The sequence below is a fragment of the Odocoileus virginianus genome, chromosome 27, assembly GCF_023699985.2.
Source record: "Odocoileus virginianus isolate 20LAN1187 ecotype Illinois chromosome 27, Ovbor_1.2, whole genome shotgun sequence".
In the NCBI taxonomy this organism is placed as follows: Eukaryota; Metazoa; Chordata; class Mammalia; order Artiodactyla; family Cervidae; genus Odocoileus; species Odocoileus virginianus.
The window spans coordinates 37,019,822-37,038,154 of NC_069700.1; the positions used below are offsets into that span (position 1 = coordinate 37,019,822).

Sequence of the window (18,333 nt, forward strand, 5' to 3'; positions counted from 1 at the left end):
TAGTTTGTGAATGTTTGCAAAAACAACTATAACTGGAAGTCAGAGATTTTCTTAAAGCAATAGACATTTGTTGAATGCCTTCCAGGTTCCAGCTTTTGTGATGTCTCTCATGATATCATGAACAAGGAAAGATACCTTCCTTTTTTCCTATCTTCCACTAGACCTATTAGAGATCTAGTGATGTATTCCTGTGAATTCCCACTTGTCCTGAATACTTAATCTAAAGCATCCTTGAGATCATTCTCTATCTCATCATCTTACTTTAATTTTCTGAATATTATTTATCTTTCTAGGACTTTTCTTTATTACTTGTTTATTGTTTGTTTGTTTCAGTACAATGAGATATTAACTCTAGAGAGTAAAGTCTTGTGAGTTCTGTTTACTGCTGAATCTCTAATATTTAGAACAATGCACGTGACAAAGTAGATACTCAATAATAATTTGTTGAATGACTCCGTTAGTTTGACTGCTGTATCCAAGTAAATTTACAAGATGGATCGATGCCCACCAGGTTGGCAGAATCCAGTAGGTAAGAGCTTTCTATCCTTACTTTGTGACTTGAATGAAGATAAAAATGGTTCATGAAATAACATAAAATTATCTTTGCAGTTTACAATGACAACCAAATATAAATCAAATGTTAAAAAGAGATGAAAGAGTAATATTCTATTGTGTCTATGTACCACAATTTCCTTATCCATTCATGTGCCGATGGACATCTAGGTTCCTTCCATGTCCTGGCTATTGTAAACAGTGCTGCAATGAACATTGGGGTACATGTGTCTCTTTCAATTCTGGTTTCCTCTGTGTGTGTGCCCAGCAGTAGAATTTCTGGGTCGTATGGCAGTTCTATTTCCAGTTTTTTAAGGAATCTCCACACTGTTCTCCATGGGGGTGGGAGTGACTTGGGGGGGTTCTGGATGAGGGGACACCTGTACACTCGTGGCTGGCTGACTCATGTTGATGTGTGGCAAAACCACCACAATACTGTAAAGTAGTTAGCCACCAATTAAAAGAAATTGATTTAAAAAAAGATGAAAAAATTAGGAATTTTAGGCTATAGCATAGTCACGGTGCTCCAATAATGTAAAATGACTTCAATTTCACTCACTTCTGTATTCTAAACATACCACAGAAACTAAGGAGACCATTCCTATGATTATTATCTTCACTGTATTAATCAAATTTATTGTCAATATCATGCAAATGATGATGATATTCTACCTTGTGTTAAAAATATATCTAGTTAAACATATCTTTTTAAATTTTACATATAGTAGTGTGTATATGTTAATCCCACACTCCTTATTTATCCTTCCCCGCACCTTTCTCCTTTGGTAAACATAAATTTGTTTTCAAATTCTATCAGTCTGCATCTGTTTTTTAATAAGATCATTTGTATCATTTTTAAACTACAACACTGTAAATCAAATACATTCTAATATAAAATCAAAATTAAATTTAAAAAATGTTAAAGGAATATTGACAAGAGGAAATGATAGTGGAGTTCTTCAGTTGAGGATCAGTAGGGAAGGGGTTGATAGAAACAGCTGCATAACCATCACACAGAAGAGAGTTCTCAGTCAAACAGGGAAAAAGAGGACCAATGTCCTCCAGGAGTAAGTTAGCAGAAGCATACTCATCTCAGTATAAAGGAGAATTTTGTACTAATTCTAACAGAACTAAACATGCTACCTTGGGAGATATGGCTGAACAAGGGATCAGAGAGATTCCTGCTTTGTCTGGGGGGGTTGAACAAAGTACCTTCAATTTCACTTCTGATTCTCAGATTATATGGCATTACATGTATAATAGCAAGATATTGCTCTGACCAAGCTTTTCAGCTATACTCTTTGGAGCAGCTGAGGATAGGAGAGAGCACAGGTTATAAATGATTATGCACCCTGAAAGATGAGGTGAGGTCCAATGGTAGATGAATCATGGCTGTTGACCTGGAGAGCCCATGTCCAAATCCCAGCGATGATTTAGTAGCTAATGACCTTAGATACATTCTTTCTTAGTGTCTCTCTGCTTTGAAGTGAAAGTGAAAGTCTCTCAGTCATGTCTGACTCTTTGCGACCCCATGGACTATACAGTCCATACAATTCTCCAGGCCAGAATACTGGGGTAGGTAGCCTATCCCTTCTCCAGAGGATCTTGATGACCCAGGAATAGAACTGGAATCTCCTGCATTGCAGTCGGATTCTTTACCAACTGAGCTATTAGGGAAGCCTTTTAGTTTCCATATATAAAGTGAATGTAATATAATATCTATGTCATAGGTTTGTTTTGATAGCTCAGGGAGATAATACACAGTAAGCTTTTAGAGAGTACCTGGCTTGTAGTGATTGTTAGTTATTATTATTATTGCAACTATTGTTGCAATTAAATATCCACAAAACCACTGTGGAGTATTAATAACATTTTTTCTGCATTATTTATCTGTTTAGATATTCCTTGGGAGAAGATATCTTGTTGAGAAATATGGGCCTGGTGGACCTGAATTCCAAATCTTTTAGATTTTATGTGGGCTGTGGTCTTAGATGAGTCATCTGAACTCACCACACAGCCTTTGCTTAATGACTGTTTAGTTATAGGGATTCTGCAAAATTAAATGAGGCAATGCATGTTGTTTGCCTAGTTATAGATGCCAGCTCTTATTCTCCGTGCTGAGATGGCATTTTGCTTCAATCCTTAATCTAAATACGTTATTTTCTGGAGACTGTAGCCGTGCAGTAAGTCCCCTACATATGAACCTTCAGGTTTCAACCTTTCAAAGATGTGAGCGTTCATGCCAGCCCGTATACCCCAGCTTTTGTACTGTACTACTGAACCGTTCAAGGTACTGTACTGTAAATTTGAAACTGTCTCACTTTTTGTGTTTGTTTTTTATGTACATTTTATTTGTATGAAAAGCATTACAAGCCTATTATAGTACAGTACTATATAGCCAAATGTGTTAGTTGAGTATCTAGGCTAACTTTGTTGGACTTACAAACAAATTGAGCTTACCAATGCACTCTTGGAACGGAACTTGTTCATATGTAGGGGGCTTACTGTACCAGGTCAACAGAGAGACTCGGGGCTTGCAGGGGCTGAAGCGTTGCTTCTTCCGGCCCTGGCATTTTTTAATTTTACTTGATTACTCTGTCTTCTTCTGTAGATCCTTTGGTTTGCTTGCAGGGGATGAAGACAGCCTGGCGCTGTGTGCCTGTTTCCTACAGCTTTGGGGCCGGTGGGGAAGCTGCCTGAGACAGGAACTTTTGAAGTGAGAGGAGCCTTGAACTTGGCACCCAGAGCAATGTCAACACTGGGATTTTGATTATGTCTGTGATCCTGATTTCTACAGTTTTCTCATGCTCGACCCCAAATACTCTACAAAACTGAATTAGATTACACTAACTTTTACTTAAAAGTTGAAATATTTTCTTTTGATTCTTTAATATCACTGTATTGGAAAGTGCAGGAGAGGGTGATGAAGTTTGAAAAATGAATTTAAGACCAAGAGCATGGCCTTCTAGTTTTCCCATTATGGAGTTAAATTGCTATCATATCTATTCAAAATACTATTTTTTTAAAAATCATTGCTGAATTTTATGTGTTCTGATCACTTTTTAAATAAATGATGCAAGAGAATGTATTGAGTTCAATTAAACTTATTGCAATAATATTTGTTAATTACAGCACCATAAAAAAAGATCCACATTCCTTTGAGAATCAAGCAAAAATACCCCAAATATTTATACAATATTATTCCTGTCAGGCATACTGCCAATGAGAAATTTACATATAACTGTGTAAAAAAGAATGTTTTAAAACTCTGAAATGATATAGCATATACTTGCCTATAATCCCTAGGCTGGATGTTTTACTGTGGTATTTCTTTGCTTCTCATTCTAATAAAACATTAACATGAAGAGCTAATTTTTTCTGTCAAAAGCAAGTTGTTGAAGCATAATCATTGTTTCCTTCATTTGATAATGTGTCGTTTAACTTGGTAGAACTGGTCTAAAGTTATGTCACATTCTTTCCCCTTTTCAACCCCATTCTTACTTTCTGGTTACCCCCCATTCTAGCAATACAAGACCAGGTCCAGCTACAAGGCTTTTGCAGCAATCCCAACAAACACATTGCTTTTGGAACAGAAGGTCAGTGTTGGTTCAAAAGCAGAGTACCTTTTGGTGATGTTTTCTAAGATTGTTCATGTTTTTTAGAAAATTTCTGTTTTCAAGTTTTGCATTTACCAAAATAAAATGCTTTTAGTTTAGGATGACATGGTGAAAGCATGTTGGTGAATAGAATTGGAGACATCATTAATTTATCAGTAGAGTCTGGGTAGGAGCTGTCAGGCAGCTCTGGGAAACTTGATTACATCGTGTATCTCTGAGTATATCCCTGTCCTTTGGAATTGTAAATAATTGTTAATATTTAAGTGCTTCCAGGATGGTGGTCCTGTGATGATTAAGACTTCACTTTCCAATGCAGGAAGTGCGGATTCAATCCCTGGTTGGGAGCTGAGATCCCACATACCTCGCAGGCAAAAAACCAAGGCATAAACCAGAAGCAGGATTATACAGATTCAATAAAGACTTTAAAAATAAAGTCCACATAGAAAATCTTAAAAAAATTTATTTAAGGGTGTCCACTTCTGTTCACAGTGGTCAGTCAGCAGAGTGGAGGTAAAATGGGGTTACCTCTGGGCAACTGGCTGCCTCTCAAACTGGGCGATTCATAGGTGGCTCAGATGGTAAAAATCTGCCTGAAATGCAGGACACACAGGAAATGTAGTTTCAGTCCCTGGATTGGGAAGATGCCCTGGAGGAGGGCATGGCAACTCACTCCAGTATTCTTGCTTGGAGAATTCCATGGACAGAGTAGCCTAGTGGGCTACAGTCCATGGGGCCAAAGAGAATTGGACATGACTAAGCGACAAACACTTTCACTTTAACACACTATGTGGCTTCCACAGGGTGGAAATACATTAGCCAAGCACCTCACTTAACCTCTTAAATCCGATCACGGTCTGAACATCTTTATCCATCTCACTGATCTGACCTCCATGAATGAGATAGAAGGTGGAAATCCTTTCCAGTGACCCAGCTGCTTTCACATGGCTCCAGGGCATTTTTGATTTGCTATTAAGAGTCATTAACTGTAAAATTACAGGATTCTGCTTCAGTGGGTAAATTAAATTAAAGCCTCTTGTTTCACAAGTCCATTACAAAGGTTCTAATAAAGTCCCAGTGGAAGAAATGAATGAAATCAATTACCAAGTTTATAACATGATATAGTCCCTATGTTATTTTTATGCTATTTATTTAGGCAATATATCTTTGACTGCATGAAGCCCAATTTTTTGTGTGTGTGCAATTAGACTTTTCAAATATTATTATTTGTCAAATGTTAGTATTTGCAACCAGGTGATATTTTGACCACTGTTTGTGAATCTACATGCTAAAATATATATTTTAGCATGATCTGGAGAGTAAAACTGTATATTCTCATATTCTGTATATTCCTTTGTCTAAAAAGTAGGAATTGTTAGTGGGGAATGCTAAGAGGTGTATAAGTGAACTTTAGATGACAGTATCTCTTACATTGTGTATCTCTGACAACAAACTATTATCCAATTGTGGCCCAGAGTATGCTCTGTATATCTGAATCCTTTAAACTGGGGTGGGAGTTACTTGGTTGCAGGGAGATGGGTAGCTTTTCCCTCTAGCTTCTTTTCTGAATTTTGACCTTTTATGGTTTATTGAGGGATAATATAGGGGAATTCCCTGGTGGTCTAGTGGTTAAGACTCTGAGCTTCCACTGCAGGGGACATAGGTTCAGTTCTTGGGTTGGGGAACTAATATCCTGCATGCTGCATGGTCCCCCTGCCCCAACTCCCACAAAAAGGGAGATTTCCAATATCAGGAGATTTCTGGAGGCTTGAGGAAGTGACACGATCACCGTGTCACCAGATGCCCCTTATCCTATATCTAGAGTTATTATGTGGAGTCATAGTAGAAGTGTTCCCTCATCATAGACCCTCTGCCCATTTAGATGGACGTTTCCAAAATCTGCTCCCAAGGGCCTGCCTTCGCAGAAGTGAGAGAAGCTCTTCCCTCACCAGCAGTGAAGACTTCCTGGTTTCAGAATCTCTGTCTTTTTCAGTTCAATGGATTTTAAAGATTATACTTTATTAGTCATTCATTAAAAGTGAAGAATGACTAGCTTAATTTTGAATTTCATCAAAACACATTTCATAAATGTCTTTGGTGGTATTGGTTTTCACTGAACCTAACGCAAGTTCATAAAGGAGAGGATTTGTGTTTTTAATTTCAAATAAAACATACTCTTCAGTAAAATTATCATTTTTATTTTTAGTACAACAACATCTGTAAATATCATGATATCTAATTTAAAATATCTAATGCATTTATTCACTAGGGATTAGCCTGACTGAGCACACAATATATTTATCTAGTGTGGATAACTCTCTCTTGGCTAAGATATTGTTTTTGGACCACAGATACTTGAATTGCTTCAGGGTCACAGGATATAACATGATGCTTGTTTTTCTCTAGAGCCTTTTATAATTCCATGTTTTTTTTTTTTTTTTTTGCTGGCTTTCTTATGTTATGAACTCTTCAATGAGAAACTTTACTTCACCAGCCCAGGTTGGATGCATGAGACAAGTGCTCAGGCCTGGTGCACTGGGAAGACCCAGAGGGATGGGGTAGAGAGGGGGGTGGGAGGGGGGACCGGGATGGGGAATACATGTAAATCCATGGCTAATTCATTTCAATGTATGACAAAAACCACTGCAATCTTGTAAAGTAATTAGCCTCCAACAAATAAAAATAAATGGAAGAAAAAAAATAAATTAAAAAAAAAAAAAAAGAATTTTTAAATCACAAAAACATTATCCCAAGATTTTATGAGAGTTTATTTCTATTGAAACAGTCATATTTCTTGAATGATACTGTGTTGTTTCATTCATGGTTGTAGTTTAAAAAAAATAAATCTGGTTTATACAATAGAACTCATCCTATGCCATCAAAATCAAAGGGACTTATTTCTGAATCGAGTGGGTAAATTAGGACTATTATAATAAGAAGCTCATCTATTTGGCGGAGAGTTTGTAGTTTGGAATATGTTGAATCCCAGAAACTTTAATATCATGTGGAACACTACAATGAAGAAGGGTGATGCCACAGTGTCATTACAGTACTGTTAGGGTCCATGCTGGGGACCGCCTTGAAGATGCAATGAACCCATTTACTTCATCTTAAGATAATTCAGCAATTCTCCCCCAGTCAGATTTTTTATACCATGTTTTCTTTTATAGCGTATAGTATAATTAATGAGGAACCAGAATCACTTAAAAAGATAATACTATTTTTTAAAGCAAACTTTTCTCCAAATTGAAATACAGGCATCCCTTCTGATGAGACATTAAGCTCTTATTGAATCCCCCAACTGATTCCAGCTTTAATCACCCCTTGATGAAGCCCATAATTGTCAAAAGAGTACATTTTGTTGACAAGGGATATAAAGTATCTGGTACTTCTGTTCTATAATTTATTGTCCACATCAAACTTAAATTTATAGCTTATTCCATTTCCTATCATTTCCCCTCCATGAATGTTTAGGAGGGAAGCATATTTAGCTTAAGCCTTAACTAAGGCTTTACAGGAAAAGATGAATGTCAGGCTTCATGTTTTAATGTGTTGGCATTGAGGTCTTTGACTTAATCTCCTGCCAATAATCATCTTCTCCAAGACTGAGATGAGGATGTAATACACGTGATTATAAAGCAGGAACAAAATAATTAGATGAACTTGCATTCATGACTGTCCTTATTACAATATGTTCAACAATATACCAAGCTCTGTAGAGGAAATAATTTTTATATGGACATTATTTTTTATTCTCAATGTGGGTACTGCTATCCTTTTCAGAGAAGGTTAAACGTCTCTCTCTTATTGACTAATTTTTCTCATCATCTAAGTCCTATAGCAATAGGTAAATAGTGAAACTTAAGGAAACACATTTACATTCTAAATGCATGGATTATTATTTTTATTGTGCAATTGTTTTAAAGATAGGAAAGATAAAGGAATGTTTCCTTGTAATCAAATAATATGAATATTTATTGTCTCACGGTGATTGCTATTTTTCCATGAAATAATACGCTTTTTCTTTGGAAGTACTTTATCTGTTGCCTTCTTCACAAATATCTCTCAGGATAAAATCAAGGCTACAGTTACATACTAATTTTTCCAACAAATGATATTACTGTGCATTTAATTCATAACCTATGTGTGTTTGAAAGAATTTTAGAGTAGCTCAATGTTATAAATAGCACCTATAAACTATAGGATTAATTATTTAAATGAAGATTACAGGAAAATCATTTTATTTCTCCTGGTGGAAGGAGAATATAAACAGCTGTTTCAAAGACAATAGGAAGAACTATGCTAAAAAAATAGAAAAGTAAAGATTTGAGATATCTTGTCAATGTGAACGTTTTGTTCTAAGTTGCCAGTTTAATTTTTTTAAAGGTGACTTGTTAAACTCCAGTCAGATTAATCATATATCTTTGGGTGAGACTATTTTAAGATCAATGCATGTCTTAAAAATTTAACAAAATCTGGTTACTAACTTAAGCATATGGTCTAGACCAGAGTGAGTGTCTTAATTTAGATTACTTCAAGAAGTAAATGTGTTCCCAATTTGTTGAGCAACGGAGAAGTGCCCAGGACCCAAATCTATGCTAACTGGTTGCCCTTGGGTAGTTGTCTACCACTCAGCTACTCTTTTAAAACACTTACTAAACCATATTTAAATACACATATTGGTTTTTTCTTTTTTCCTACTATAAACTGTGAGAAAATGCAGTAGTTTTTGTTAAGCACTCATTGAATGAATTAATTCAGTTTGCACCCGGGTAGGTCTCTAAAATTTCCAGTTTTATTTCACAGGATTTTAAGCCAAATTTTTGCTCATAGGATTATAAAAATAAAGATACCTGGTGTATGGCAGTTAGGAGTCTTCCTTTGGAGTAGAATAAGTCTCATTAACTCTAATTCCATGGAAAAGATATAAAGGGCCTTCTGTTACAGGGAAAGTAAGTTGGTTTTAGACTTGGCGCCTTTTAAAGAATACCATGACAGCCACCATATTGAGTCCTTTAGTGTATCAGACATTGAGCTAAATGCTTTACTATCTTCACAATTCTGTAAGGATTTTGATGCTCCAGGATGTCAACTTCATTTCCAAAAGCAGCAGGGCTATAAGTTGCTGAAATGGACCTCAAGTGGGATCTGATTACCCCCTGGCTTTTCCCTACTCAGCATGCAGCAGTGATGTCAATTAGCTAATGTGAAATATTCAGCAAGAGGTGATGGTTTTGTATAATTTTTTAATTACTTGCTAAAATATGTTTAAATATTCATTAAATTAGAGCAGCAAAAGTTTTTTTTTTTTTTTTTTAAATGAGGAACAGTTAAAGGGAATTGAAAATGGCTTAGTTCTAACAAGACTTGAGTGAATGAGGGTTTACAGACCAGCACAATTCCTTGAGTTACTGAAAGAGGAGGTGAATTGCATTGGAGGAAGTGCTGGCTGGAAATCAGAAACATCCTTCTGATATCCTTGATTAAATGAAGAAAAAGTCCAGAGGCTTTGCCATTGGGCCTTGATGAGTGGGTTTGAAACTAGCCTAATGATTTGCCAAAAATCCATTCCTTCTGTGTGCGAGGAACAGATATTTAACCCTCCAAAGAGCTTGGGATTAAAAACACCAAGTAAATTTCCTCAATTCTTGAAATTTTTAAACCAATCACATGAAAATAGTCTACTGATAAATATTCCTTGATCTTTAAAGAAGCTGTACTTTTATAATGGAAACCCCTTTGGCTTACAGTGTACATTTTCCCCCTTTCTTCAGGTCTGAAAGCTATTCTCCGACTAGAGAATCAAAATGAGATTTATTTGCCTGAGAATATCTCCAGTCTTACAAATGATTTTGTATTAATGACTGAAAATCAAGCAAATCTTTTATGGTTAAAGGATTTTTCTACCAAATTCCTGCTCAGGTTAACTAAGTATAGTAACATTTGGGTTCTGCCTGAATTGTTTTTTGGGAGGTTAATTTTGTCATTACTAAAATACAGTACTTATCCATGACATTTTTGAAATCCAATCCAGTTAGCAAGTTGTGGCATCACAAAAAGTTTACCAGTCCTTTTAGATAAGTTTTTGTTTGGAAACAATTTACTTTCTAATTCTACTGTTTTCAGATTTTTAGCACTTAATCCTATTTCTAAAGAGAGCAGGTTCTAATCAGTCTGCTGATTTAACATGTCTTACTTAACAGGGATTGCGGTTCCATGAGAGCTGCTGCTTTGGGATGAGGAACACCTATTACAATGCGTAGGCATAACTCGTGAAGACTGATTTTCAATGGTGTTCTTGGTTCTTGACCCTTAATTAGAAAATCATACTGAATTCAGAAACTATTTTTTTCTAAAAGTCAAAAAGAGACTATGTCTCTTTTCAAAAACTGGGCCCCAAAGTTGGCTGTGCAGAGCAAAATATAACAACTTTTAATCAGGATACTTCTAACCATTACTTAAGAACCTTTAAAAATAGGATTCAAAATATGTTCCCTTTATGCCTTGCTTGGCTATCTTCCAATCTGGTAGAAAATACATGTTTTTATAAAACCTTTTACTGGAGAGTATTCTGAGAGAACTTCACTTAAAATAAATAAGAAACATCAATACAGTCCTGCTAAGTTGTCAAAAAGCAATCTATGGTCACATTTCATGTTAATAGAGATTTAATGTATTTTCTTTTAACATATTTTGTACCACAGAGGAAAAAAAAAAGTCTGCTAGGAGGAGTGGATCAAGATGATATACTTGACAGAGAACTCCTTGTCAATAAAAAATCAATTCTAGAAAATTTCAAGGCTATTTAAACTCAAAATAATCCCCCCTCCAAATTTTAATGCAATTTGGATATTTCATTTCAAGGTTTCAGCATTGCTGATATATTAATAATACTAGTTATCCTTAATTTTCCAAGCATTCTAAGTAGTTTTTTTATTCCTTGAGTAAACATCAGTGTTTTAAGTTGCATAATAAAGGATGTGTTTGCTTAGTAAGTTCCTACGAAGTAACCAGGATAATAACCCTAGTTGATTTTGGCTGAAAAAATATTTGCACATTATATTAAACTGATCACATACTCAGATCTTTGATGGTAAACAAATTTAATTGAAATGTGGGAAAATAAGTTATTATTTAAAATTTTCAGAGTTCAACCTCCTTCTCTAGAGCATTTTACTGAGGCTTATTGAAATTATATTCTTTCTACGGTTCATTTAACTACATTTATTTGTCAGTTTACCCTTCCATTTCATCCTAAATATCTTTACTGAGGACATGTCATGTGCTGTATCCTGAGGCTACCAAGATAAATACCACAGTTACATAATTGTAGTGGGAGAAGTGGTCCAGTAGGATAGAGATACAGTCGAAGAATAATGATGATACAATATGTTTAAGTCATGTGTGGAATGATGTGGCATCTCAAGGATGGAGTGAAAGACTTTGCCTGGTTCAAATGCCAAAAACCATTATGAAGGACTTAGATTAAGATCTTTAGGGTGAGTAGGAATTCTAAGTTAGCTGACTGTGGAGGAAAGATCCATCTAGGCAGAGTTAATGACGTGTGATTGGAAGGTTAACACAAGTTCAAAAACCCAAGTCCCTTGTGGTTAAAGAGCAGCAGGCAAGGGAGGATTGCTTAGAAGGTGATGGTGGAGAGGCAAGGAAGGTCTGGACCAGACTTCTCTCCTAAGGAGTTTGTTCCTAATTCTGATCATTAATTTCTGACTTTTCTCTTTTCTATAATTATTATCATGGAAGCCATGTGTGGTGTAAAGCCTAAAACTAAGGCCCAATATTATGTGCTTGGCATCTGGTAGAACTGGGAGGGACTCAGATAGCTTAATTACAAGCTCTGTTCCCCATTCTGCTTCTCCAGACATGGTCCCCCAACCCTCCCTATCAAACCGACCAGGTGCAGTGCATACTGTTCAATCAAGGTGACCATAGCCTTCTAAGGAACCAGGGCCATCTCACTCGATCCTACAAAGCCCCTGCTCTTTCCTGAGCACTACTTTCCTGCAGCCCTGATGGAAGACAGACTCTGTTCCCTGGGCCATGCCCACCTCTGAGTATTGCGCTGAGCTTGATTTCACCCGCCCAGGGTCATGTATTCAGGGGCCCTATCACTGTGGAGTGGGAACCCCTTCCCCTCCCTCACCCCAGCCCATGGGGTAAATAGGAAGTGGTTAGAACACCATGTCGAGGAAAAATTAAATTTTCTGAGCAACAACAAGGAGTGGTCTCTATGATATTTTCTGTTCCCTGCTATCTATTATGCATAATTAATTTTAAGTAGGAAGGATGGAGGAGGAGGAGAAGAAAAGAGATACATTTTTTATGGTAGGAAAAAGGAAAGCTCAAGCATTTTTATTAGGTGACCATAGCTAGTGTTTTATTTAATGTAAAGGAATGGATTTTGAAAAAATAGCTTCTAGACAATTTCTTCTGTGTTATTGAACTAAGGGAGTTAGTTTAACACAGTAAATATTTATTTTCTCCCACATCACAATGGGGTACAGCTCACCTTGGTGATACAACGTGGCTCAGTGATGTAGTCTCTTTCCACCTCATGTTTTCAGTTATCTGAAGAAGAAAGAGAGGATGATGAAAAGTCATATCCACCCTTAAGCGACTTTCATCAGAAGTTATGCATCACCTTTGCTCACATCACTTAGGAAAAGTCAGTCACAAGCCCTCAGTTCTTAAGTTCAAGGAAATGTATATCCTTGCCTGAGAAAATGAAGTAATTTGGTGAACCTAAGCCTTGTCTAGCATGATATCCAAATTAGTGCAGGGAAAAAAATAAATTACAGTAAATTAAATTTATTAGATTTAATCAATTAATTCAAAATCTGAATAAAAGTTAAATAGAAAAAGTGAGACAAAGGTAAAACAAATATATTTTAGAAACAAATGATAATAAATGTTAGCTTATATTAAAAGATACATGTTATTAGATCAGATTAAGAAATGAATTCCAGACATTTATAAAAAACACTGATTTTTAATGCTTGGATGCAGAGAGTTGAAAATAAAAAGGCAATGATATAGTAAAAAGTACTAATACACACATTTGATTGTATCAGGCAAAATAGAGATTAAGGCCTAAAGTACTGTTATAGATATGGAGAGACACATCATAAATACAAATATTTAATTCATGAAGAAGGTATGCTTCTAATTATGAAGGTAGCTAATAAAATGACTTCAAACTACATTGAGCAAAAGTTCTAAGATCGCAAGGAGAAATTAACAATTATGTCATATTTTATGATTTCAGTTAATAGGCATGCATAAGAATGCAATAAAGCTAAACATGATTTGAAAAAAACAGTGAAAAATTTTGATATGATGGATACACACACATACATATAGAACCCTGCAGCCAATAATTAGAGAAGATATTATGGAATATTTACATAAAACTTTCCATGTCTTATACCATACATCTCAAACCACATAAGAAACTACTATTTTGAAGAAATTCTTTGGTTCTAACTAAATAAGTAGTAATTTAAAAATTGGATAAAAAACTTATATTCCTAAAAATTAGAAAGAAAAACTACTTTTAAGTAACTCCTAACTAAGCCTAAGGAAACTTAATGGAAATATTTAAAAATTATGTTTAGCATTGTATAATAGTGATCATATACATATCACAACTTGCAGAATGCCACCAAAAGGATTCTTTGAGGGAAAAAAGGATAAATTCAAAAACTATATAAAGAAGTAAATAATGAGTCATAAGCAGAAATGACTGAAATGGAATGAGTATGCCAAAGGTCAAAGCCAAAAATTAGTCCAATTAAGAGATTAGAAATGGATAATCCTACCTGGAATTTGATTAAGCAAAAAGCAGGTAGACACAAATATTAGACATGATGAAGGAGAGGGACCAAGATGGCAGTGTGGGTGGCTTCTGAACACCTCTCCTCCCAGTGATATGCCGAATGTGCAAACTGCACGTGGAGAAATTCCCTCCAAGAGAAATCCAGAACCCACCTGAGTGACTCCAACATTTCAGATTAATAAGAAAATACCCACATCAAACCTGGCAGGAAGGGCTGAGATACACTCTTGCCATTAACCCTGCCCCTGGTACAGTGTCAAACAATTGGGGGGCGACTCCAGCTCCCAGCTCCTCCGTTAGATTTTAGGCTGGACATAGAATGTCCCAATCTTTAAGGTTCCCACCTAAGGGAAAAGCCCCTCAAATGTTTACCTTGAAAAGCCAGAGGGGCACCAATGGGGCTTGTGCCCACAGGAACTACGGGCTTTCTTATATTGGAGGTACTATTTCCATAGCAGAAGGTGGACATTTGTGGGCAATGCCTCCATGTCAGACAGCAGCTCATGAAATGATTCAAAGATGATTATTCTTGGAAACATTGAGACATCCAAAGCTTTCTTTGAATTCAGACTTTACTATCTGTATATTTGACTAAAAACCTCATGTGAGAACCATTTCATTTATTATCACTAGGCACTAGACGAACCAGTCAAGACGGACAGCATTTCTAAGGACAACACCTTAGACCCACCTCTGGAGGTAATGGCTTCAGATCCAGCCCTGCTTTTGAAATACAACCCCGAAACTCTCTGCTAACCCAGTGCCTGGTTTCACTTCTTCCAGTTGTGTTCCCCTGCACAGCTCAGGCAGCAAACTGAAGAGCTCTGTGCTACCATTGATAAGGTCTTACAGGATTCCTTGTCCATGGTAATGCCTTAGACTAGACCGTGCAATTCAAACCTTTGCTTCGCTTCACTTCATTTCCCTCTGCTTGGCGAGGCTGGATGCATCCTAAGCTTGTCCTTTTTTTTTTTTTTTCCTAGCATTCTTCTGATTCTCCTTCAAGTTCCCTACAGACTTTGTTGGGTTCTGACACAATCAAAGTATGTATATATATTTAATATAATTTATTCAACCATAACAGTTACTAGGGTAATTATTTTTAAAATAAAGGTCAAGGCCCAATAGTGATCTGGGGAATTAGTGGATAGAAACCAGCATTGTATTTTTGTTTGTTTGTTTGTTTTTGTTTGTTATTAGCAAACAGCATTTTAAAAATAGGATAGTAAGAGAGCTCCCTGGTGGTGCAGTGGATAAGAATTGCCCACCAGTTCAGGGGACACAGGTTTGATCCCTGATGTGGAAGGATTCCATCTGCTGTGGAATAACTAAGCCCCTGTGCCACAAGCACTGAACTCATGCTCTGCGACTCAGGAGCTACAGCTGATAAGCTGGCATGCTGCAACTACTGAAGGCGGCGTGTTCTAGGGCCCACAAGCCGCAACTGCTGAGACTGTGTGCCTAGAGCCTGTGTTTTGCAACAGAAGAAGCCGGCACAATGAGAAGACCAAGTGCCGCAACCAGAGAGTAGCTCCCACTCACTGCAACTAGAGAAAGCCCACATGCAGCAGTGAAGACCCCAAACAGCCAAAAAATAAATTAGAAATAAACCTTAAAAGGATAATGTGCAGATGATTGTTTTTAAAATATGACGGTAAGGATGTAAAGCGTCCATCAGACTCTATTATTCCAACCAGTGGGTAGCTATTGTTGATATTTCTTTCAATTTGTTTACATGTAGAGGTATAGGCTTGTATGTACAGGCTGCAGGAAAATCTGTTTCTACCTGTAGGTTACATTCAAAACAGTTTGGAAGCCAAAATATGAGGCTATGTTGTCATATGTTGACATTTCAAATATGGAACTGCATGTAGAGTGTGTGGCTTATTCTAATCAGAAACTATAGCTTCAGTCCTTATGTAATTCACAGCCCTTAGACTTTGAAGAAATGGAAAATGAGGTAAGAGCTTTCATTAGTCTAAGAGGTTTCAGTTCAGTTCAGTTGCTCAGTCATGTCTGACTCTTTGCGACCCCATGGACTGCAGCATGCCAGGCCTCCCTGTCCTTCACCAATCCCCGCAGCTTGCTCAAAGTCATGTCTATCAAGTTGGTGATGCCATCCAACCATCTCATCCTCTGTCATACCCTTCTTCTGCCTTCAATATTTCCCAGCTTCAGGGTCTTTTTCAATGAGTCGGTTCTTCACATCAGGTGGCCAAAGTATTGGAGCTTCAGCTTCAGCATCAGTCCCTCCAATGAATATTTAGGACTGATTTCCTTTAGGATGGACTGGTTTGATCTCCTTGTGTCCAAGGGATGCTCAAGAGTTTTCTCCAACACCAGAATTCAAAAGCATTGATTCTTCAACACTCAGCCTTCTTTATGGTCCAGCTCTCACATCTGTACATGGCTATTGGAAAAGCCATAGCTTTGACTAGATGGTCCTTTGTCAGCAAAGTAATGTCTCTGCTTTTAAATATGCTGTCTAGGTTGGCCATAGCTTTTCTTCCAAGGAACGTCTTTATTTCTGGAATTCTTTTCTTTTGGTTGACTAAATTTATTTCCTTGTTCTTTGACTCAGAGAGACTGAATCCTGGATATTTTATATTATTTGAGGACTGGAAGATCCCCTGGAGAAGGAAATGGCAACCCACTCCAGTGGTCTTGCCTGGAAAATCCCATGGCTGAGGAACCTGGTGGGCTACAGTCCATGGGGTCGCAAAGAGTCAGACATGACTGAGCGACTTTACTTACTTACAACATTAATTGTTATTAGTAAATATTTAAATATTTCCTTCTTATCATATATCCATGTTCATTCATTAGGATAAAATATTACATTTCTCCAAATTTTTTTTTGCATACTTTGTATAGATCCACTTATCCAAATTTTAAAATGATTGTGGTTTTTCTTGTATTGATTGTTATTTTAATTAACAATAATGCATTGTTAATTGTAAGTTTTTTAGGCCAGTCTTATTTTGTCCCTTGGAATTAGTATAAATGCTTTTTTGCCTATTCTTTTTCAAAATTGGAAGTAGATTGCATTTATTTAAAAATTTTTATTACAGTATAGTTGACTTACAGTGTCATGTTTAAAGTAGATTTTAAATGTATAGAATTGCCTATAATTAAAAGAGTATTCCTGACTTTCAATTGGAACATTATAGACAGATATCCTTTAATAATGACATTGAAGCCAGGTAATTAATCATTGTCAGTATGATGATTTATATTTTTGTAGACAGGACCTGCAAATAGTTATACCTTCTCTATCTGTAATCTATTTTGTTGTATATTCTTTATGTCTTTTAATCTAAAGATGGAAAGCTTTGATTTGCCAGAGTTACTGAATAAATTTTAGGTATTTTTTTTCTTTTCATTTGTTAAACATAAAAATACCCCATATTACATTAAATGTAACAGGAATAGGATTTAAGAAATAATGTGAGTAATCATCTATATTATTTATTTATTTAGCAAATATTTAATGCTTATAAGTGAAAACTACATTATTATGGGCCATTAAATTTAAGGCAGTTATTTTATTTAGCATATATTTATTAGTGATGGGCTTGGCACTGTGAGGCACCAAGGTGATAAAGGAGAGTGAGGCAGAGTAACTTGACAAGTGTACTTAGCTGTTTTCTTAATTGAAGTACAGTTGATTTACAATGTTGTTAGTTTTTCAGGTTATAGCACAGTGGTTTAGTTAATATATGTATATATATTTACATAAATATATATACATTTGTGTGTAATATGCACAAATATTCTTTTTCAGATTCTTTTTCCTTATACGTGTTATAAAATACTGAGTATAGTAGTATTATATTGGTATTATACAGTAGAACCTTATTTTTATCTATTTGATATATATTAATAGGAGTGTGTATATGTTAATTCTAATCACCTAATGTACCCCTCCTCACCCTCCCCTTTAGTACCCACAAATTTGTTTTCTGTCTGTGGATCTGCTTCTGTTTTGTAAATAAATTCATTTGTATCCTTTTTTAATATGCTACTTATAAATGATATCATATGGTATTTGTTTTTGTTTGATTTGCTTCATTTAGTATTATGATTGCTAGGTCCAGCTATGTTGTTGCAAATGGCATTATTCCATTATTTTTTTAATTTTTTTTTCATTATTTTTTATGGCATATTTGTTGTATATACACACCACATTTCTTTATCCATTCCTCTGTCAGTGGACATTTAGGCTGCTTTCATGTCTTGACTATTGTAAATAGTGCTGCAATGAACATTGGGTGTATGTATTTTTTCAAACTCGAATTTTCTCTGGATATATGC

General features: G+C 36.0%; 1 protein-coding gene across 22 annotated transcripts in view; it reads left to right on the plus strand.

Moving 5' to 3' along the window:
• Positions 1–18,333, plus strand: part of MLIP (muscular LMNA interacting protein) — a 299,319-nt gene that overhangs the window by 185,663 nt on the left and 95,323 nt on the right. For 18 of the 22 annotated variants that reach the window (XM_070456693.1, XM_070456691.1, XM_070456692.1 and 15 more), the window contains 4 exons: positions 4,077–4,148; positions 14,653–14,718; positions 14,803–14,886; positions 15,003–15,062. The exons of 1 other annotated variant lie outside the window; for it this stretch is intronic. In XM_070456693.1, coding sequence (XP_070312794.1) covers positions 4,077–4,148; positions 14,653–14,718; positions 14,803–14,886; positions 15,003–15,062 — 282 coding nt within the window. The remainder of the gene's footprint in view (positions 1–4,076; positions 4,149–14,652; positions 14,719–14,802; positions 14,887–15,002; positions 15,063–18,333) is intronic. 3 more of the 22 variants (XM_070456680.1, XM_070456681.1, XM_070456686.1) reach the window with 3 other exon arrangements.